The sequence below is a fragment of the Podarcis pityusensis genome, assembly GCF_964106645.2.
Source record: "Podarcis pityusensis genome assembly, chromosome: 15".
Lineage (NCBI taxonomy): Eukaryota > Metazoa > Chordata > Lepidosauria > Squamata > Lacertidae > Podarcis > Podarcis pityusensis.
In genome coordinates, this window is record NC_138040.1 from 14,102,486 (window position 1) to 14,124,551 (window position 22,066).

Sequence of the window (22,066 nt, forward strand, 5' to 3'; positions counted from 1 at the left end):
GTTTTGCTTCTTCCATAGCCACAGCCTTGGATTCAAGCAGAAACCAAACATCACCCTCTCTGACTTCCCAGCCTGTTGCTTTTCCACTTCTAGCTCACATAACTCAACTCTCCACTCTGCCCTTTTGTATTTCTAACTAAAAGCCAGCTGAAGGAGGGACCCCACCCATTTTTCTCTGGCACAGAGCCACTTCCTTTGTTCCCTTAATAGCCCATTATCTCGGATATCGCCTCTCCAGGAAACTATCATGGCTATCCCAAGAATTAGAAGGGGACCCAAGCACCCAGCCTAGCCCTCCTTGCAAAAAACCTCATAACAACATATATTGATTCTGTTCGCTGGATTGATTTCTGTTCTGGACATTGGACAAGTAAGCAAACATTCACTGCTTCTCACACCTTCCTCACTCCCCAGGCAAGTGAAGAACCTTAGCCTCGTATCTGCCGGACAGAACAGCCTCTCTAGAACTTGCCCGGAGAAGCTATGTGATGTCACAAGGGACTGAGGTCACCTTGCCATGACACAGCCCTCTCGAGGGGGTGGCGTCTGGGAGACAACAGCCCACAGGTTCAGCAGATTATTCAGTAAAACTCACCACTTCCCTCGTCTTTTTCACCGGTAGGTGTTAGACAAAAATGTCTGAGGGCTGGGACACGTCTTTCTCCCCAGCTGAGACTGGAGACATTCCCAAGAGAATCCTAACTTTGAAGGCAGGAGTGGGGAATCTCAGGCTGAATTCAGCCTTGCTGGGCTCTTGATCTACACCCCGCACCCCTTAAATTCTCTCCTGGCCACACATGATGTTTCGCTGCCTGCTTTTACCTGACTGCATCTTTGAACTGTGATCTTCCTTGCCTGGAGTCAGGACAGAGAGGAGCGTGTGAGTGTCTGTATGTGGAAAAGGTAAAAGGTAAAAAGGTAAAGGACCCCTGGACGGTTAAGTCCAGTCAAAGGCGACTATGGGGTTGCAGCGCTCATCTTGCTTTCAGGCCAAAGGAGCCGGTGTTTGTCCACAGACAGCTTTCCAGGTCATGTGGCCAGCATGACTAAACCGCTTCAGGTGCAATGGGACACTGTGACGAGTGCCAGAGCACACGGAAACGCCGTTTACTTTCCCACCGCAGCAGTACCTATTTATCTACTTGCACTGGCGTGCTTTCGAAATGCTAGGTTGGCAGGAGCTGGGAGAGAGCAACAGGAGCTCACCCCGTCATGGGGATTCGAACCCCTGACCTTCTGATTGGCAAACCCAAGAGGCTGAGTGGTTTGGACCACAGTTCCACCTGCATCCCTTTCGCTTATGGGAAACCTTCCTGAGGCAAAAGTGGGGGGGAAATGTGACATCAGCACTGCACATGTCAGTGGTTTCTATAAGGATGCACCTCCCTCCAGACCAGCAAAGGGGGTTGCATCCAACTAAGATTTCCTCAAGAGACTAGACCTATTTAAAGGAATGGACCCAAGTTAGCTGGGCCCATGATCTTCAATCTTTCAAGGGCACAGAGCAGTGCCAGTGAGGGGTGTGGCCTGGAAGAGTGGGAGTGGCCTAAGGCAAGTCTCAAGAGCTGGGTGAAGAGGCCAGAGGGCCACATTTATCCTGAGGTTCCCCTGCCAGATTGCACTTCCTGAGTGCTCAAAGCACTTCCAAGCATCTCTAGGGTCACCATATGTCCTGAATTTCCCACACATATCCGGAATACTGTAGTTGGAAGCAATGTCCGGGTGAAAATTGATGAAACGTCCGGGAAAATCCGGATATATGGCAACTCATGTCAAGGGTGTAGTTTTTGGCGAGTTCCCTTAAAAACAGCTCAAAAACTTGAAATTCTCACTGTTTGAAATATGGCAACCCTAACAGTCTAAATCCTTCCGACGACCTTGAAAGGTAGATCAGGATTGTCCTCATATTTTGCAGATAGGCTTGCGTGGTGTCGAGTTGCGAGATGGGATCTGAAATGGGCATAACATAACTGAAGTCTCCAGTCCTTCCTGTTATCTCTGTGCTCTCTCTCTCTCTCTCTCTCTCTCTCTCTCTCTCTCAATCCAGGTTTAAAATCGGATGTCCCAAACCAGACCAGAAGAGGAAGAGAGCGAATCAGAGGAGAGATGCCACCAGGAACCAGAAGCAGAAGATAATGTGCCAGACCTCGATGCAGAAGGATCCAGCTCTAGTGCTCTTGTGGATTCCCCTCAGACTCCCAGCACGGAGCAGCTGCCAAAACAGGAAAATTGGCTGTGGAGCTGGTTTTCTTTCCCCCTTCTCTCCGGTCTCACCTGGCTGGGAGACAGGTAGCAGCTCAGAGGCCTTCCTCAAAAGCAAACATCTCCTCTCCGTAGTGGTGAAAGAGTTGCCTTGCATTCTCCCCATTTTAGAGACAGGAAAACCGAGTCTGTATGTGTGTAAAGTTGAAATGGAATGTTTCACAAACTGGAGGTCCAGGGGCAGAATGGGGTGGGGTTAGAACTGAGATTAAAAGGTCAAGGCCACCCCAAATTTCTCATTTGGATGTTGACTGTTTTAAGCTCAGGAGAGGGCCCTTGTGCTTGGATCCTGCTTGTAGGCTTTCCATTGGAGCATCTGGTTGGTCACTGTGAGAAGAGGATGCTGGATTAGATGGGCCATGGGCCTGATCCAGCTGCAGGGCTCCTCTTGAGTTTTTATGACAGATTTGCACACCCTTTTAAAGCCCCAGCATGCTCTAGCCTTTCTTTTTAAGGAGCCTTTCAAGTTATTTTAATTGCAAACCTTCCTTTGCCTCTTAGGAACAAGCCCCTGCAGGAGCCTGTCTGCAGTCAGCTGGAGAGGAACAGATCCTCTGGCAAGATGTGCCCAGAGTGCGAGATTCTGTTCTGCAAAAAGTGCGAGACGTTACATTACAGCCAGGCTTTCATTGAACATGGACTGCTGGGCCACAGCACAGAAAACCTGCCAGAGGCTTTGAGCCCAGCACTGAGTACAGGCAAGACGCAATGAGGACTAGTATGCTGCAGAGTCTAAATGCTATCTTTCCCAACGGGTGAATTAGTGATGGTCCCAGGTCAAAGCTGCTACCCTGTTTTCCTGATAAAGGCCCAGTGTCTTTAATGGCTGTGCAATGGGTAGAAATATAACAGCCCACAACATTCTCACAACCAGGGGAGAAATTCAATTCAGTTCACATTTAAAACAGACTCTCTCAAATTCGTACGAGAAGTGAAATGCGGCCATCCTTCAAAATCCACATGTATCCAAATTTTGCAATGATCCTCCAAAACGAAGGAGAATGCAAGTAATAGGGAAACGTGTGCAGAATAATGAATATATTGGTGAAAATAACATACAAAATGCAGAAATTACTTGCAAAAATGTAATGTCACGCAAGAAATGTGCACTGAAATGCTGTAGGTTTTTGAGGTATTTTTTAAAGAAAAATTTGCAAATTGCTGCAGAAACAACTGAATTTAAGATTGGAAAAATCAGGAAATGGTGAGAAATGAAATGGACTCATAATACTGTATCATTGTGTTCAGAGATGTTACCGACTCAGTTCCCGCTGCTTAAACATAGGACTTCAACCTGTGGGTTGGAACACCCAGGTGGGTCACAAGGCTATCCCAGATGACCAAACCAAAGGAGCACTACTTGTAGTGTCTGAGCTAGAAAATGTTCTCATTTTACCAATTTCTATGACTGCCTCAAAGCAGCAGGAGAAGGGCAAGAGTCTTTTTTCAACAGGATATTTCTGGCCAACTGTATGCCCCACCTTCCTTTAGCAGGGCCCCGAGCGAGGGAGCTCTCTATGGAGCAGAGACATACTCTGTTCACTTTTTAGACTTTTTCTGCAGCTTTCCAGACTTCTCCCAGGATGGAAGTCTGATGGGGGCTAGAATGCAGATGGGGCCACTGCAGCGGGTAGCTCAGTTGCCCAGCGGTTGACATCATAGGAGCAGCTGGGGGCCCCAGAAGTGATGGCAAATGTCTGGCCATAGGAGGTGAGAGTTAGAAGGAGCAGGGACATCATCACCCTCATTCCACTCCCTGCAACCTGAAATAGGTCTGGGTCAAGGGGGAAGTTCCTTGCTGCTTTTCGTTTCGTAGAATGCTGCGGGTCCCTTCCAACTCTACTATTCTTTGATCCTATGAAAATAGAACACAAGGTCACTTGAGTCGCAAGCTGGTTGTCATACAGCATGTCCTCCTTTTTCCAGACTCTATAGACCTGGCTGTTGCTCCGGAGGAGTCAGAAGAGGAAATAAAGAGGCAGTGAGAGGGGAAATGGATTAATTTCTTGGTAGTCCACAAGCGATGCTGGCCAACCAGTCTGCTGGTCCTAGAGGTGAGTCCAGCAGGATTGAAGTCTGTGCAAGCTCACTCTGGCTGCTGACTAAATGTTCTCTCTGTGTGCATGTATGTGTGTGTGTGTGTGGTCTACCTCATATGGTGGTTGTTTTAACACAGCTGTGTTTTTAAAAGGTGGGGGAGAGATCTTGGATGCTTTGGATTAAATCCTTCAACATCACTGCTTCTTAGTGGCTTGTTTTGGCTTCTAGGGGGTTGCTGTGAAATGAATGAGAGAGTAAAGGCAAAGCTTTGGAGGATACACAGGAAAGATCCGGAAGATAATAATCAAGACAAGTTATATGCACTCTAATTGAAAGTCCTGCATTGCAGGGGGTTGGACTAGATGACCGTTGGGATCCCTTCCAACTCTACAATTCTGACACCAATCATAGGAGCCCCACTGTCCTATGAGATGCGCCATGAACTGGGCAGTCCACCAACTCCCCACTTGAATCTAGAGATTTCCCAAACACGACCCCCTCTTCCTTTTCTCGATAGCAGAGCTGAGGAATCTTTTTCAGGCTGTGGGGCTACATTACTTCCTGGGGAAATTCCTGGGGGCTGAATGCCAGTGGTGGGCAATGTGATGTGGTCCGACATACACACCGCTCTCCATCTCCCATCTAGCCAAGCAAGGCATCACAGATGGGGGCAAATTCTGGCCCAGTGAGGGTGCAAAGCATGGTGGGTGAGGGTTTCAGCCTGGGAAGCACCCTGAGGGCTAGCTAGAAGTCCCTGGAAGGCCACGTTCAGCCTCCAGGCCTGATGTTCCTCAGCCCTGCTCTATAGGTGTAAGCCGTAGTGGCCAGCACAGCAGTCCTGCGGCTGCATAAATCAAATGTTGTGGCCAGGGAGAAACCGGTTTCTGAGCCCCTTGCAAAACTGCTTGGTATGCACTTGGCTGGCAGAGAAATTTCCGGCCCGAGGAAGCAGGTTGCTGCAGAGCGACCAGCTTGTCAATAGGGGGTCAAGGAGGGTCAACAAACTGGCATGTTGCAACACGATGGAGGACAAAGGATGGCAAACAGCCCTTTCCATTTCTTTGGCAGAAGCAGAACTGGCAACGGCAAGGAGAGCTCCTTGCAAGTCAGGCCTCAGCTGAGAAACAGAAAGCACAGCAGGAACACTGTGTGGTTGGTTGTGGTGGTGGTTAGGGAACCCCTGGAGCCCACCACTTCAGGAGCATGAAATATTATCATCCTAAGATGAGGGGTGGGACGTGGGTGGCGCTGTGGGTTAAACCACAGAGCCTAGGACTTGCCAATCAGAAGGCTGGCGGTTCGAATCCCCGCAGTGGGGGGAGCTCCCGTTTCTCAGTCCCTGCTCCTGCCAACCTAGCAGTTCGAAAGCACGTCAAAGTGCAAGTAGATAAATAGGTACCACTCCGGCGGGAAGATAAACGGCGTTTCCATGCGCTGCTCTGGTTCACCAGAAGTGGCTTAGTCATGCTGGCCACATGACCCGGAAGCTGTCTGCGGACAAACGGCGGCTCCCTCGGCCTATAGAGCGAGATGAGTGCGCAACCCCAGAGTCGGTCACGACGGGACCTAATGGTCAGGGGTCCCTTTTTCTTTTTTAAGATGAGGGGAGAAGGTGCTTGCTGCAGCCACCACTATTAATGCAGCAATGGCAAGGTCTCAGATCAGGTGTGGAGAACCGTGAGCTCTCTAGATGCTGCTGAACTGCATCTCCCATCAGCCCCTGCAAGCAAGGATAGTGGGAGCTGCTGTTTGGGAACATCTAGAAGATCACAGATGCTCCTCACACCTGCATTAGGTTCATGGGTAAATAAAACACAAAAATGGGGAGAGGAAGGATTGGGCATGCTGGTCCTCTCCACTATCACCAGAGGTGCAGCAATCTGGGTTGGCAGGGGCCGAAGACCCTCCAGCATCACAGAGGCACCCAATCAGCAAGGAAGGGAACCTTCTTGGCCACTGAGAAGAAGTTTCCCCATCCTTTGTGCTGATGGGAGCCAATCAGGGTGGAAGGAGGCGTGTCAGTCACAGAAGACGGGTTCCTGGGGTCACTCTGGACAAGGTGTGAGGGGGAAACACTGAGGAGTTGTTCTGTTTGCTCCAAAGCTAAGCATTTAGGAATCCTGAAAACACAAGGGGTGTTTCAGTTTCAAGAGAATGGGGTGCAAATTATGTCACGTACAATTGAACTTCAAGGAAAAGTCACTCTGAAAGACAATATTGGAGCACCCCAAATCATTTGCCTGGGTCCATGCACAGAAAATAGTAGACCTAGCTAAAAGGCAGTATGCGGAGATCTGCATTGATTGTTGCTATTTTTGCAGAATTATAGGATTATTGCAAAATCTTAGAGGGTTGTATCATCTTAGAAGGGGGTGTGACTGTGTCTATCATGGACTATGCCATTCTTAATTCACCACTACACCGTGCTTATCATTGCAGCCCTCTGGGAGTTGGAGGGCAAATTTCTGCCCTACATGGATATGGCAGACTCTCTGCGGCAGATGGCTGACCCCCAACTCACAGGGAGCTGATGGTAGCTGGGAGTGGGGGCCGAGCTGCTGCTTGGGGGTGGCCCCATTCTCCCTGCTTGCATGCTCTACTTACTCATGAGTAGGGCTTGTGGCAGGGATGAGGGGAAACTGTGGCCCTACATAAGTTGCTGTATGTCACCCCTGACCATTGGTGCTGCTGGCTGGAGTCAGTGGGAGTTGAGACTCCAAAACATCTGGAAGGCCACAGATGTTTCTCATTCCCTTTTTATAAGTGCCACAGGCCTCTCTGTGTACTTTTCAGCCACAGACCAAGACCACTGCCCAACTTGGGTTTCAGGATGAAGGTATTATTTGTATATTTATTTCCTATCCTTCACCCTGATGTCCCCGGACAGGTTACAACAATCAAACACAGTATTAAAAACAATTTTAAAAACTTACAACCATAAAATGAGTCGTAAAAATAGACATCTCAAGTGTCAAAAGCCAGAGTAAAGAGCTATGTCTTCAGCATCCTCGGAAAGCTGCATAATGAGGGCATAAAGTGCACCACAGCTTAGGAGCCACCACAGAGAAGGCCCTCTTCCCCCCTAGAGCCTCTGAGGGTGCAGGAATCACCCGGATGGCCCCCTCTGCCAATCTCAGCATACATGTTGAAAACTGAGGCACCTGCAGAAGTATTGCTGTGATGGAACTGCCAAAGGCAGTGAAGTGCTAGAAAGCCCATGAGGTACTTGGTAGAAAACAGTTTTGTGGCAGTGTGGTACTAGGCAATGAAGGTTGAGCTTTCATACTGAAGCTTCAGATTCAATGCTGCATTCAGCTGTGACGCTTCTGCTGGGCTCTTTCCTCACCCATTTGTTGCAAGACTGCAGCGGGAATGTGACTTCCTTTGCACATGGAATGACATTACAGCAATGCCAACTGCAATAATGCCAAGGTTCTGCTATAGGCGGGAGGTCAAGGAGATGTGATCACCCACAAGAGAGGCACTGCCAACAGGTAACAGATGAACAGCTCCTGTTCCGCCCTGAAGATGTAGTAGCCGATGCACAGTAGCTCAAGATTCTGCGAGAGAAGCTTTACAATGATGGTCAGTCCACACTAACTCCTCAAAGGCTCGGCTGTGGAGGAGAAATGACCTCTGGAGAGGACTGTGAGGTGGATGCCTCACCTTAAAAAGTGCTCTTGTGATTGGGTCCTGCTTGTGGGCTTCCCATTGGTCCATCTGGTTGGCCAATGTGATAACAGGATGCTGGACTGATGCAGGATGCTCTTCTCAGGTTCTGTCAGGAATTGGACTTGAGGATGAGATGGAGTAGGAGGCGTACAGTGGTACCTTGGGTTAAGTACTTAATTCGTTCTGGAGGTCGGTTCTTAACCTGAAACTTTTCTTAACCTGAAGCACCACTTTGGCTAATGGGGCCTCCTGCTGCCGCTGTGCCGCTGGAGCACAATTTCTGTTCTCATCCTGAAGCAAAGTTCTTAACCCGAGGTGATATTTCTGGGTTAGCGGAGTCTGTAACCTGAAGTGTATGTAACCCAAGGTACCACTGTAGTGGGGATCACCCCCCCCCTCAATTCTCCTGACACTGCAGGAGAGGGGGAAGGCAGGACTGAATTACAGCATGGCTTTGAGGAGTTTGAGGGAGGTCACAGCTCAGAGATGGACGGAGTTGGGCAGTGTTGGAAGAAGTGGGGGGGGGGGACGGCAGAGGAGCAGCCAAATGACACGTTGTCACTGGAGAGTATTTCTTATCCCCCTTCTGCCAGAACATGACGTTCGTTGAGAGCGCAAGAACAACGGAATCAGAGACATTTGACCACCGTATGGGAAGGTGCTGTTGCTAAGAAGGAGGGAGGAGGAGTCCAGTTTGGAGAAACGCCATTGTTAAGGCTCATTGCGATCATTTGTCTCTCGCTATTGGATTGAATAAAACTCATTAAAAAGAACTTTATCTTGTTTTCTCTGCTCTTGCTGCAACTGGGGGAGGAATAGATTTCCCAAAGCCTTGGCAGAGCCTTGACAGGTTATTAAGAGAAGTTCCCCCTGTTTTTGTCCACTCCACAGTAACCAGCTTTGGGACAAAGATGGAAGACAGAAGAACAGGCGGCTTGAAGTTGAATGGGGTGTGGGCAGCTCTTAAAAGAATCTTGGCCTCCGTACAGCAGAGCTTTCCAGACTTTTCATGCTGGTGACACACCTTTTAGACATGCATCATTTCGCGATGCAGTAATTCAGTATTACTAGCAAGCCAGAGGTTAAACTAACCCCTTTCCAGCCCCGGGAGGAGCGTGGGGAGTGTTCACACTACACACCTACACACTGCAGCCGACACACTAACGTGTCAAGGCACACAGTTTGGAAAGCTCTGCCATAAGGTTTAGCCAGTTACCAGAGGCAACAGAAGTGCCCACCGCCCCTCCCCTCCCCTATAATGCTTCTCGATTGGCTAGAATGCCAACCCGTCCTCTTCCAATCAACGTGGCGCAAGAAGCTGTATTGCCCGCCCACTCCGTGTCATGATTTGTCAGGCACTTGATATTCTGAGAGCCAGTGTGGTGTAGTGGTTAAGAGTGGTGGACTCGTAATCTGGTGAACCGGGTTCGATTCCCTGCTCCTCCACATGCAGCTGCTGGGTGACCTTGGGCCAGTCACACTTCTCTGAAGTCTCTCAGCCCCACTCACCTCCCAGAGTGTTTGTTGTGGGGGAGGAAGGGAAAGGAGATTGTGAGCCGCTTTGAGGCTCCTTAGGGTAGTGATAAAGCGGGATATCAAATCCAAACTCTTCTTCTTCTTCTTTTGTATCAAGAGGTACTCTCTTAGGCTTCACTTACTCCTTTAAAAAAGAAACAAAAGTCCACTTGCGACAAAATGAAAGGTCAACTTCCAACACCGTCAAGCATCTGACCCTCAAACGCTGAACCGAATTCTGGACTTCGGGAAGTTTGTTATGAAAGCCGTTGAAATTTCTGCAGAAGCTCAGACCACCGCCTGGTTGAGGGCCGCATCCTGGCAACCCAGCCACCCTAGCTGGGAGGCCCATTTCCCACTTTCCACCACCCTCAGCGTATCTGGGTTGAATTTCCAGAACTGGTCGTTTCGGAAGAAGTAAACGAAGCCGTCAGGACGCGTGAGAGCGCCGTTCGCCATGGCAGGCACCCCTCCCCAGTCTTTCAGGCTCCTGGGGTAGTACGGCTCCACTTGGAGGGACTCTCCGCTCACCATGTAGTATTTGGGACCTTTGAAAAGAACCAGATGGTGGAGGGGCTGGAAATAGAGCGCTGTGTCGGGGTGTCGGGGGAGGTCCCCCGTGCTGCTGCACTTCTGGGGGAAGCCGGCGTCCAGGGAAGAGCCTTTGTAGCGCCAGCATCGGCCACCTGCAGGGGGAGACAGAGAGCAGGGTGAGGCAAGGCAGGACCTGGCGGTAAGAAAAGTTCAACAGTGGAACGGAAGGTGGTGGCCTATCCTTCATGGGAGAGGTTCTCAAGCACAGCTTGGATGGCCATCTGTCAGGGATTCTTTAGCTGTGATTCCTGCAATTCCCTTGGGGTCCCTTCCACCTCTATAATTCTATGGTTCTTTTAAATTAGGCAGGACTGGGTTCTAGCTGTGGCCCTCCAGACGTGGTGCTGGACTCCAGGTCCCATCAGCCCCAGCAGCCAGTGTGGCCAATGGTAGCTGGAGTCCAAGAAGCTAGAATCAGAGAATTGTGGAGTTGGAAGGAGTCATCTAGTCCAGCCCCCTGCAATGCAGGGATCTTTTGCCCAATGTGGGGCTCAAACCCACAACCCTGAGATTAAGAGCCTCATGCTCTACCACCTGAGCTATCCCTCCAGTGCTGTTGGGCTGAAGTATAAAGACATACTTTTGGAGACTAAGAAAATGTCTAAACACACACACACACGCGTGCACACACACACACACACACACACACACACACACACACACGTGTGTGGAAGGTTTAATTTATGTTCCCCAAGACTTATGATCTTTAAGTTTAAAAGAGTCCAAAGAGTCTAGAGCAGTGGTTCCCAAACTTTTTTGAGCCACTGCCCCCTCGGTTCCATAAACTCACCCCCCCGGGTGCCCCACCCTACAGTATAAAAAGCATTATTCCAAACAGTGTTTTGCATGACCCACTAAGGAAGACCATAACACAATAAATTTCAAAAGAGTAAACATTGATTGCACATTTATTCAAAATCCAATTGCCTCTTAGCCCCCTCTGGGGAATCCCACCACTGCCCAGGGGCAGTGCCACATACTTTAGGAGCCACTGACCTAAAGATTAGAGAGAGAGAGAGAGAGAGAGAGAGAGAATGAACTTGAAGATAAACTAAAAATCATTCAATATTCTGCCCCCAAATGAACTTAATTCATGATCAGTTCACCTGGCAATTCTGGGAACTGAATTCAGGGAAGGTCAGAGATCTTTGGACTATTCTGAAGAACTTTGTTCAGCTGAACTTGTTCGTTCCAAGCGCTGTGTCAGGTGACGGGGAGAGCAGGAAACTGATCCAGTGTCAACATCAAGCCCAGCAAGTACTGACACCGTTTACTACACCCCACTTTCTTTCTGATTTCAATAAAAGCATTTCCTAGTTAGCAATGGCTGGCCAGGTATGTACAAGGTTACAGGTGCTGCTTTTATTCTTTTGCCTTAAAAAAACCGCAACAGAAAGGGACATTTCTAAGTGTGTGTACGCCATCAGGGCAGCATGAAGCAAAGCCTGCTTTTATTCCTGTAGACATAAAATGTGAAACTGCACATGCTCAGAGGACTTATTTCTTTTTTGTGTGCCAAGGTTGACAAACTGAGGTTTTTTAAGAAAGATTTTGGTCTAGGCGGAATGTGTGTGTGTGTGTGTGTGTGTGTGTGAGAGAGAGAGAGAGAGAGAGAGAGGGAGATGTTAATTGTATGCTTCACAAATGACATAATACACATGGCTATCTAAGCCGCACTCCCCATAAAAGTTCATTAAGTCCTGGATACTTGAATTCCTGACTGCACCTCAGCTAACAGCCAGCAGATGGCAGCAGGGTTTACCTTATGAACTAACAACATTTAATTTAATGGGAAGCCAATTCTGGGCATTCAAAGAGAATTTGATTTTGAGTAAGCAGGTGTATGACTAGAGTCTTGGAGCAGGTGCCAAGACTGAACAACAGGGCTCCCAACTTAAATTCATATAGCCCAGTGGGGTAAGATGACTTGAGCTTGGAAACAATGTCCTTGATTTGAATCTCAGCTGAGAGCTCTCTAGATCTGTGGTTCCCAACCTGTGGTCTGCGGACCCTGGGGGGGTCTACATAACTCACCCAGTGGGTCTGTGGTACACTGGGTGGTATTCACATAACAAAAACAACCACAGAGATATCATAATTGTCAAAAGTAGGGGCTCCATGTCTTGGCTTTTGAAAAAGTACACAGTACTAAGCTAACTGGGAAGCACTAGCGGACCTTGGGCTCAGAGGCCAAATGTGTGACTCTAGGTCTTTCTTTCTGGCCCTCATGATTCTCCAGAGGCCACACCTTCACCAACCCTACATTGCCCCTCCTCCCCCTTGAGTGCCTGTCTGGTAACTTCTCTGGTATCTCGATAATCATTAGCATGTTCTCGAAAGGCAGGGCACTGCTTTTACGTCCAAATCACAGATGGGAAGATGGGGGCTTACAAAGAGAGGAGCTTTCCTAAGGTCATTGGGAAGTGCCAGGACGATGTTAAGATCTGTACTGCCAACTCCCCACCTCCCAGACAACTCCAGTCAAGCTACCTTTGAAGAAATAGAACTTCCCATCTTCCTCAGAGAAGGCCGCAGCATCAATGGTGGACGGGAGTCCCGGCCACATGGCTCGGAGCAAGTCTGGACCAGTAGCGTTACCTCCTTTGGATACAATCCAGTAATGGCCGCCTTTGAATATATAGAAATTGTCTTCCAGATCTGCTCAAAAATAAAGAGAAGGTGTGTGAGAGGGTCTTCTGTCTCTGAGTGAGAGATCAGAAACCCAGGTACTTAGGGTTCATGCAGGAATATATCAACATAAGAAGAGCCAGCTGGATCAGGCCATTGGCCCATCTAGTCCAGCATCTTCTTCTTACAGTCGCCAACCAGATGGTTGTGGGAAGCCGACAAGCAGGACCTGAGCCCAAGAGTCCTCTCCCCTCCTGTGGTTTCCAACAACTGGTATTCAGAAGCACTGCTGCCTCCGGCTGTGGAGTCAAGAGCATAGGCATCTTGGCTAATAGCTGCCCATAGATTTATCCTCCATGACTTTGTTCAATCGTCTTTTTAAAACCATCACTGCCCCTCTGAGGGAGTGAGTTCCATAGTTTAATTATGAAGAAGGACTTCCTTTTATCTGTCCTGAATCTTCCAACATTCAGCTTCGTGGTGTGTCCACAACTTTTCGTACTTGTACAGAGGGAGGAAAACTTTTCTCTGTCCACCTTCTCACACTTGTATGAACTTCTATTGTTCTCTTGCTCACATTTTCTCTAAACTAAAAAATTCCAAATGCTGTAACCTTTCTTCACATGGGAGGCGTGACATTCCCTTGATCAGTTCGGTTGCCCTTTTCTGAACCTTTAAATATCCTTTTTGAGATGAGGTAACCAGAACTACACAACTCTGATAGGGGATTGAGGAATTTACTTGGGCTGACTGGGGGGGGGGGGGCAGGGAGCTGTCTGGAATTCTGAAAATACCTCCACCCCACCCCCAGAATCTGCCCCAGTATATCATGTCGTGAGAGTAGAATTTACCTAAGTGCACTTTCAATTGCAGATTTTACCCAGAAGTAAACATAATCCTTCCTGGATATTGCCCCCTGCATGGCAGCAAATATGCCTGTTATCCATTATAGGTTGGGTTTGTTGTTTTCTAGGTAGAAAAAGATTATGAAACGTGTGGAAGAAACTCCAACACAAATGGATCCTGGGAAGAAGACTGAAGTGGTTATAGTGTTCTCTTTCTAAAAACAGAACAGGGCATAAATTATCCCCCAGAAATTCCCAGCAGAGTCCTCTGTTTGGGGAATGTTTTCATCCCAACCAATGGAAAATACTGCGTAAAAAAACCTACACACTTCCCATGCAGTTTTCCACAGAAAAACTGATGCAGGGAAACAAAAATGAAAGTGCACTTCTCCTGACACAACATACACACAACTCTGGTTAGGGATAATTTGTGTAGCCCGAGATCCATTGGAATTTGGCTTCCCTTAGGAAAATGCCCCAGAAAGCAGTCTGTGCACAGTCCTAAACATGTTTACCCAGAAATATGCCCTATTGAACATATGGGGCTTACTCCCTGGTAAGTGGGGTTAGGATCACAGTCTGCTGAAGAACCTGTTAAGGAGCTTTATTCATTTACACTTTTTAATCTAAGCATTTAAAGACCATCTTTCTTAGACAGCAGGGTGGGGTACAAAATAAGACACCCAGAGTGGCTGGGGAAATCCAGCCAGATGGGCAGGCTATAAATAATAAATGATGGTGATGATGATGATGACGACGACACACAAACTCCAGAAAGGTCATTCTACCATAGGTGAAAAGAAATGAAAAATCAAAGTATTTAATCCAATCAAAACAACTCTGAAAGCTGTGCCTAATGCAATAGGGCAGTCTGCACAAGGAATTTTACTGTCCAAGTTTGGCCCTTTGGCCACCACCCTGCACCCATTCTCCAGCTGATGCACTATCTCTTCTTACCCATGGTTATGGCATCAAAGAATGACCAGCAGTAATGAGAACTGTGGTCACCGCCCTGGTGCTTAGTGCCTTCAAGATCCTGGCTCCAGTCCTGGAAGTGAGCAAATAATTTTCCTGGGAGCTGGACCACAGACCCCCGGGGAGGCTTGCCTGCCAAAAAGAAATCACAAGGTCCCATCAAAAGAGCCACTGGGCTTGAGTGTCTATTCTTAGAAAGTGCTCATGGACACTGCCTATGTCAAACTTCCATGTTCAGAAGAGGTGTACCACCAGGCTAGAAATAAAATTTAAAAATCTGGGTCCATGAAAATATGTGGTATTTAGCTGTACAACCAGTCCCGGACTTAAGGCTCAGGGTGGGTCAGGGTTGAAGCAAAGGGCGAAGGGCACAATTTGTGTATATATCAGGCAAAGTTGCATAAGAAGCACAGTCATCCTTCATAATCCACACTCTTCTGAATTCTGCAATGCAGTTTCTCAGCTAAGCTGCTGTGATTCCTGCATTGCAGGGGTTTGAGATAGATGACCCTTGGGGTCCCTTCGAATTCATTGATTCTATGATTCTTAGTAATGTATACAAAAATGTATATATTGGTGAAAGCAACATAAAAATGCACTATACAGTCATACCGCAGGTTGAATGTGCTTCAGGTTGAGTGCTTTCGGGTTGCGCTCCATGGCAACCCAGAAGTAACGGAGCGCGTTACTTCCGGGTTTCGCTGCTTGCGCATGCGCAGACGCTCAAAATGACATCACACGCATGCGCGGAAGCGGCAAAACACAACTTGCGCAGATGCGCCATCGTGTCTTGTGTTCTATTCAGGATGCGAATGGGGCTCCGGAACAGATCCCATTCGCATCCCGAGGTACCACTGTATTAGGCAAAATTGCATACAAGAATGTGAGTGTTAGCAGAAATTTTGCACTAAAATGCTGGTGCTTTTTCATGAGGACTTTAAAAGAAAACCTGCAAAATGTTGTGGAAATGAACATAAGAATGGAAAAAATAGAAACTGAGGACACCCCCCCCCCCAGACGTTTACAGCACCACAGTAGCACATGGGTTTTCCCAAAGAATCATGAGAAGTTTGCTAAGGGTGCTGAGAGTTATTTGGCTGCCCCCTTTCCCCTCACACAGCTACAACTCCCAGAGTGGTTTAATTTTTCACAGAGTACAACCCGAGTCAGTCACAACTGGACCTAATGGTCAGGGGTCCCTTTACCTTTACCTTTTACTCTGGGAATTGTAGCTTTGGGAGGGGAATAATGGAGTCCCCTACCAACTCTCAACACCCTGAAGAAACTACAGCTCCCAGAATTCTTTAGGAGAAGCCATGACTGTTTGAAGTGGTTTCATGGTGCTTTAAATGTATGGGACAAAGGTGGCCTGAGAGAGACAAAAACTTCCAGATTCAAGCATCCCTAGTTCCCATCCCCATTCATATGATTCACACAGTTGAAAGGGACCTCAAAGCTCATCCTTTCCAACCACCTGAAATCTATTTGCCGCAATTTCCCTGCTAGGTGATCATCCAGCCTCTGCTTAAAACCCCCTAACAAAGGTGTGGAAAATGATATACGTATATCCATACAGTTTTGTGCTGAGAACCCACCACCGTCTAGGGCAATTGGTGGGACTGTCAAACAATCCCTAGTTTACAGCAGTTCAGCATCATCCCACTTGAGAAACCATGGATCTGTGTTCCTCCTCCTTAAGAAAACAGGCACAGGATGTGGTAGTGGTGAGAGCCAGTGGGGTATAGTGGTTAGTGTGTGAGACGAGGACCTGGAAGAGACCAGGGTTCTGATCCCCCACTTGACCACGAAGTTCACTGGCTGTGACCTGGTCGACCTCTCAGGCTTGTTGTGGGGATTAAATGAGGCAAGAGAATTATGTACGCCACCTTGAGCTACTTGGATGAAGAGGTGAGATTCAAAGACAATAAAATAACAATAAATCACAAGCGAGCCACATTTACCGTATAAGTTCTGGACGGACAGGATGTCATCCCAGTTCAGGACAAAATCCTTGCCCAGTTTCTTGTAGTAAGGGGACATGAGGGCACTGCGCACAGGGGAGTGCTCCAGGCCCAGAGTGTGGCCGATCTCATGCGCCACCACCACAAAGAGGTTGCGGCCCTTCCCGCTGTCCAGCGACCACCTCTCGTCGTTGTCAAAGTGAGCCTCGCCCCGGCGGGGGAAGAAGGCATGTGCCAGGGCGCCCCCTGGGGGTGAGAGAGGAGACACCATTAGACCTCCCAAGCGCAGCAGTCTCATCCACACATTAAAAGGCAGGAGTCCTCTTTTCTGGGACTCATCTTCGTGGAGGCCAAATGATTCCTTCTCTTTATTAAAAATACTCGTAAACCACCCTTCATTTTCCACAGGGACAATGCAAGGCACGGATTAAGCTAATCATGCAAAAAATTAAGTTTAATAATAATAATAATAATAAATTTTATTTATATCCCGCCCTCCCCAGCCGAAGCCGGGCTCAGGGCGGCTAACAACAATAAAACAGTACAAAAGTACAGCACAAACAACACTCTAAAATAATTCATTATAAAACTAATTAATTCAAGCCACTAGCAACCATTGGGCCAGAGCTCCACGAAGATTGCTGAGGGAGGGAGTCAGGCTGTGCCCTGGCCAAAGGCCTGGTGGAACAGCTCTGTCTTGCAGGCCCTGCGGAAAGATGTCAAGTCCCGCAGGGCCCTGGTCTCTTGTGACAGAGTGTTCCACCAGATCGGAGCCACGGCCGAAAAAGCCCTGGCTCTAGTTGAGGCCAGCCTAACTTCTCTGTGGCCTGGGACCTTCAAGATGTTTTTATTTGAAGACCGTAAGTTTCTCTGTGGGGCATACCAGGAGAGGCGGTCCCGTAGGTACGAGGGTCCTAGGCCGTATAGGGCTTTAAAGGTTAAAACCAGCACCTTAAACCTGATCCTGTACTCCACCGGGAGCCAGTGCAGCTGGTATAGCACCGGGTGAATGTGATCTCGCAGCGAAGACCCCGTAAGGAGTCTCGCTGCAGCATTCTGCACCCGCTGGAGTTTCTGGGTCAGTCTCAAGGGCAGCCCCACGTAGAGCGAGTTACAATAATCCAGTCTGGAGGTGACCGTCGCGTGGATCACAGTGGCTAGGTCAGGGCGAGAGAGGTAAGGAGCCAACTGCTTAGGTTGTCGGAGATGGAAAAATGCCGCCTTTGTTGTAGCTGCAATCTGCGCCTCCATGGAAAGGGAGGTGTCGAAGATTACACCCAAACTCTTAACGGACGGTGCTGGCACTAATTGTGCCCCCACAAGAGATGGGAGTTGCCCCCCCAATCCCATATCGTTCCGTCCCAGCCACAGGACCTCTGTCTTCGAAGGATTTAGCTTCAACCGGCTCCCACGTAACCATCCAGCCACAGCTTCCAAACATCTGGTCAGTGTGTCTGGGGCCAAGTCAGGATGGCCATCCATCAACAGATAGAGTTGGGTGTCATCAGCATACTGATGGCAACCCAGCCCAAAACTCCGGACAAGCTGGGCGAGGGGGTGCATAAAGATGTTGAAAAGCATCAGGGAGAGTATTGCACCCTGAGGCACTCCACACACCAAGGAGTGGCACGATGACAGTTCCCCCCCAAGTGCCACCCTCTGCCCCCAACCAGAGAGAAACGAGTGCAGCCATTGAAGGACTGTGCACGTCGGCAAGGCGGTGGTCCAGAAGTTCATGATCGACTATGTCGAAAGCTGCTGACAGATCGAGAAGAATCAGCAGCCCCGACCCACCTCGATCCAGCTGTCTACGAAGATCATCTGTTAGGGCAGCCAGAGCCGTCTCGGTCCCATGACCAGCGTGGAAGCCGGACTGGAAGCAATCTCGAACCCCGGACCCTGTGGTAGTTCTCCTGGCCAATGAAATCGACTCAAATCCTGCCATTCCTCACAAGAAGCTGCAGTCAGGCTCAAAATTGCTAAACGCAGGAAGTTTGCATTGGGTCCCTCTAGGCATGGGTGGCTTGGGAGGGTGTGGGGGATTGCCTTGCCTAAGCATTTAATGGGATCAAAGGATTTTAGGATCAGAAGGGGCCCCAAGGGTCATCTAGTCCAACCCCCTGCAATGCGGTAATCACAGCTGAAGTATCCCCAATGTACGGCCATACAACCTCTGCTCAAAAACTTCCAGTGAAGGGGAGTCCACCACAGAGGGTTCTAACAGATTTCAAAACAAGACCATGTTGATGTTGTATGATCTCCGTCAATATGCTTTGTAAATAAAACTAGCACACTGCACTTCACATGCCTCTCTGTGGCGAGGCTACTTTATCAACCTGTGAATCTTACATCCAAAACATCCCTTATAGGAGTCTATTTTATTATGATCCCTGTAAAAGTGAATTGAGCTTTCTGTTTCTTTTATTCGTGCACAGTTCATTTCTTTGTTGTCTTATTTGTGCAGTGTTGTTTTTGAACACTCAATCAGCACAACTGTAAAAGAAATGATCAGGAGTCCCTAACCTTTTTTGGGGGGTCCAGAGGCATATTTGGAAATCTGGTTAACTGTTGTAGACACTGTAAAATACCATTTCACCAAAGCCCCAAACCAAATCTTCCCGTTGAGGAACGGCAAAGCACTTGGAAGTACAGTCGTGCCTTGGACGTCAAACGGAATCCGTTCTGGAAGTCCATTCGCCTTCCAAAACCAGAACGCAGCTTCTGATTGGCTACAGGAAGCTCCTGCAGCCAATCGGAAGTCGCAGAAGCCCTGTTCAACTTCCAAAAATAGTTCACAAACCGGAACAGTCACTTCCGGGTTTGCGATGTTTGGGAGCCAAAACGTTTGGAAACTAAGCTGTTTGACTTGCAAGGTCCGACTGTACCTGGAGATGCTATCAGGGATTGAACCTGGGACTATTCCACTATTGGGCCATTGCCCTCCCACAAGGCATGGGTGGGAGACTTGCAGCCCTCTGGGTGTTGTGGGACTCCCAACTCCTACCAGCATCAGCCAGCCTGGCCAGCAACAAAGGTTTATGGACGTTAGGAGCCCGGCAACATCTGGCAAGTCAGGGCTTTGCCATCCCTTTTCCAAGGGCTTACAAAGGGAGGACAGGAGTACCTGGTCCATCAAAGGCATTGTCCACACCATCGTTGTGGTCCCCGTGGAAGAAGGTCAGGCGGATGTCGGCAGGATCCCCCGCAGCCTCCCAGAAAACCAAAGAGGAGACATTGCTCCAGAGCTCAAAGGCTGCTTTCACTGCCTGGCGCACCTGATGCTCAGGTAAGTACCGGGGCCAGTTCACTACCCGGTAAGTCAGGTGTCGCTTGTACCATTTGCCACCTATGAAAAGGAAGAGACAGAATCATAGATCGGAGGAGTCGGAAGGTACTCAAAGGGTCATCTCGTCCATCCTCCTGCAATGCAGGAATCACAGCTCAAGAATACAGTGGTACCTCGGGTTACATACGCTTCAGGTTACAGACACTTCAGGTTACAGACTCCGCTAACCCAGAAATAGCACCTCAGGTTAAGAACTTTGCTTCAGGATGAGAACAGAAATCGTGCTCTGGCAGCGCGGCGGAGGCAGGAGGCCCCATTAGCTAAAGTGGTGCATCAGGTTAAGAACAGTTTCAGGTTAAGAACGGACCTCCGGAACGAATTAAGTACTTAACCCGAGGTACCACTGTACCTGACACGTGGCCATCCAAGCTCTGCTTTAAAATCTCCTACGAAGGAGAGTTCAATGCCTTCCAAGGGAATCCACTCCACTGTCAAACAGCTCTTACTGTCACAAAGTTCTTCCTAAGGCTCATTTGAAGTCCTCATGAAAATCCACCAGCATTTTAGTGCCAATTCCTCCTAATATACACAAGTTTGTATTCAATGTATCCTAACACACACATTTCTGCAAGGCAATTTTTCCTGATCTAATGAATTTTTGAGCATTCTTTTCACTAATATCTGCATTTTTATGCACCTTGTACCCTAAGATCTGCATTTCCCCCTACCCATTACTCAGCTGCAGAACTGCACTGCAAAATTCGGAGGAGTGTGCATGGCTGTGTTTCAGTTTGCGTGTTGTTTTGGAAATGGCAAAATCAGGTAGGTTCCCTTTTAAACGTGAACTGAACAAGACTTCTCTCCCCTCCTAACTCCAGACAGAGAGACAAGAAAATTTTCTTTTAGCTTGAAAACCTCTTACAAAAATGTTTCCTCTCTGTTGGGGGGAGGGCTGGCTTCCTGCTAGGACACAGGATAAACAATGAGCTCACAAGAACTATTGAGGCAGATGTCAAGGGAGCCTAGAATACCTCCGATTGGGGCTGGGAGGGAATTAAATAATATTATCATTATCATTTATCTGTTTATGTGCTGGTTACACATAATATGCAAAGATTGCTTGTCTTTTTAACAGAACCAGTAAACAAATAACTCTCTCTTCTTACTGAGAATCATAGAATCATAGAATTTTACTTTCTGGGAAGGAATAAAAACTCCATGCTGATAAACTTAATATCAAGATTTTCAGAATATTCCCTTGGACACAGTCTGTCAGAGCCAGATTCTTGTCAAGACATGTAATCAGGCACTCTCCTGCAGCGATTAAAAGATGTCTCTAGGTGACTGGACTGGAAGACTTATAAAATGGTAAACATAAACTGGTCCTCCCCGCCCCCCAGCCTCAAATGACTAATGCAGGCAAGCAAACAATTGTTGTGGCCTCCTGACTTTCTGTGTGCCCCCCCCCCAATCTCCCATCTCCCATTGCAACCTGCAGCAGGGCTGAAAAGTCACACCTAACCCTGGGCGTGGTGCAAACCTGTTTTAACTCCCCCCAAAGCAATTGCAGTGATTAAATTCCGTTCTTGAAACATGACTCAAACATCTGAGCGCTGCCCTCGAGGATCCCTGGAATGGATTCAAGCTGTAGTCATGTTCCCAGAGGGAAGATATACATATTTCTAAATGCCAATCCAATCCCAGGTGTGTTTCTTTGCCGGAGTGACTTGGAGGGCAGTGGAGAAGCAGTTAAGATGGAGCTAAGATGGGTTTGGTCCAGAGGGTCCTTCTGGTGCAAAACTTCTGTTTGTCCTGTGATTTCTAGGTGAGGATCCAAGATGTTTTTCTGTGTGTCCCCTGGAAAACCTGCTGTTTATTCCTGAATCAAAACAAACACCCATCAGACTCTCCCTGCCCATTAGGGCACCTGGTTGACCACCGGGAGACCAGGGTGCTGGGCTTTTGGTCTTGATCCAACTGCAGGGGTCTTCTTACATTCTTTTGCATTAAGTGCTAAGCTGCCAGTCACCCAAGTTGTTGCTACATTATACAGCGCTATCCAGCCGACATATAGTTAGGCTTAATTGCCGAAGGGCGTGAGAATGCGGGAGTCGTGCCAACAGAGTGGTCTGCTTCATGTCAGAAAGGACAGACATGTGAAAACAACACTGAGGCAAATTGGGCCGCAGAGTCCTGGCTTTTTCTCCCCCCGCCGTTGGGAACAGATGCTGCCTTGTCAGGCACAGTTTGAGGCCTCCTAGAGCAATTGCCTAATCTCCCCATTTTAC

General features: G+C 48.3%; 2 protein-coding genes and 1 long non-coding RNA gene across 5 annotated transcripts in view; 1 reads left to right on the forward strand and 2 right to left on the reverse strand.

Moving 5' to 3' along the window:
* LOC308464602 (uncharacterized protein C17orf50 homolog) lies at window positions 1-8,747 on the forward strand. 2 transcript variants are annotated; one of them, XM_080984048.1, is made up of 5 exons: window positions 1-618; window positions 2,048-2,289; window positions 2,764-2,960; window positions 4,189-4,316; window positions 8,568-8,747. In XM_080984048.1, exons 2-4 carry the CDS (start codon window positions 2,060-2,062, stop codon window positions 4,245-4,247), a joined length of 486 nt encoding a protein of 161 aa, XP_080840174.1. In that variant the 5' UTR covers window positions 1-618; window positions 2,048-2,059; the 3' UTR covers window positions 4,248-4,316; window positions 8,568-8,747. The 2 variants fall into 2 exon arrangements, with proteins under 2 accessions (XP_080840174.1, XP_080840175.1); XM_080984049.1 differs by lacking the exon at window positions 1-618 and adding an exon at window positions 632-880.
* LOC308464611 overlaps window positions 7,121-22,066 on the reverse strand; it is a 30,817-nt gene continuing 15,871 nt past the window's right edge. The window contains exon 2 of the long non-coding RNA XR_013980110.1: window positions 7,121-9,341. This is a non-coding gene — a long non-coding RNA (uncharacterized lncRNA). The remainder of the gene's footprint in view (window positions 9,342-22,066) is intronic.
* Window positions 7,121-22,066, reverse strand: part of MMP28 (matrix metallopeptidase 28) — a 26,049-nt gene continuing 11,103 nt past the window's right edge. The window contains exons 4-8 of one of the 2 annotated variants that reach the window (XM_080984018.1): window positions 19,617-19,838; window positions 16,493-16,738; window positions 14,514-14,663; window positions 12,574-12,741; window positions 7,121-10,175 (exon numbers count right to left, since the gene is read on the reverse strand). In XM_080984018.1, the coding sequence (XP_080840144.1) occupies window positions 9,778-10,175; window positions 12,574-12,741; window positions 14,514-14,663; window positions 16,493-16,738; window positions 19,617-19,838 (1,184 nt within the window). In that variant the 3' untranslated portion in view covers window positions 7,121-9,777. The remainder of the gene's footprint in view (window positions 10,176-12,573; window positions 12,742-14,513; window positions 14,664-16,492; window positions 16,739-19,616; window positions 19,839-22,066) is intronic. The other variant, XM_080984019.1, reaches the window with a different exon arrangement.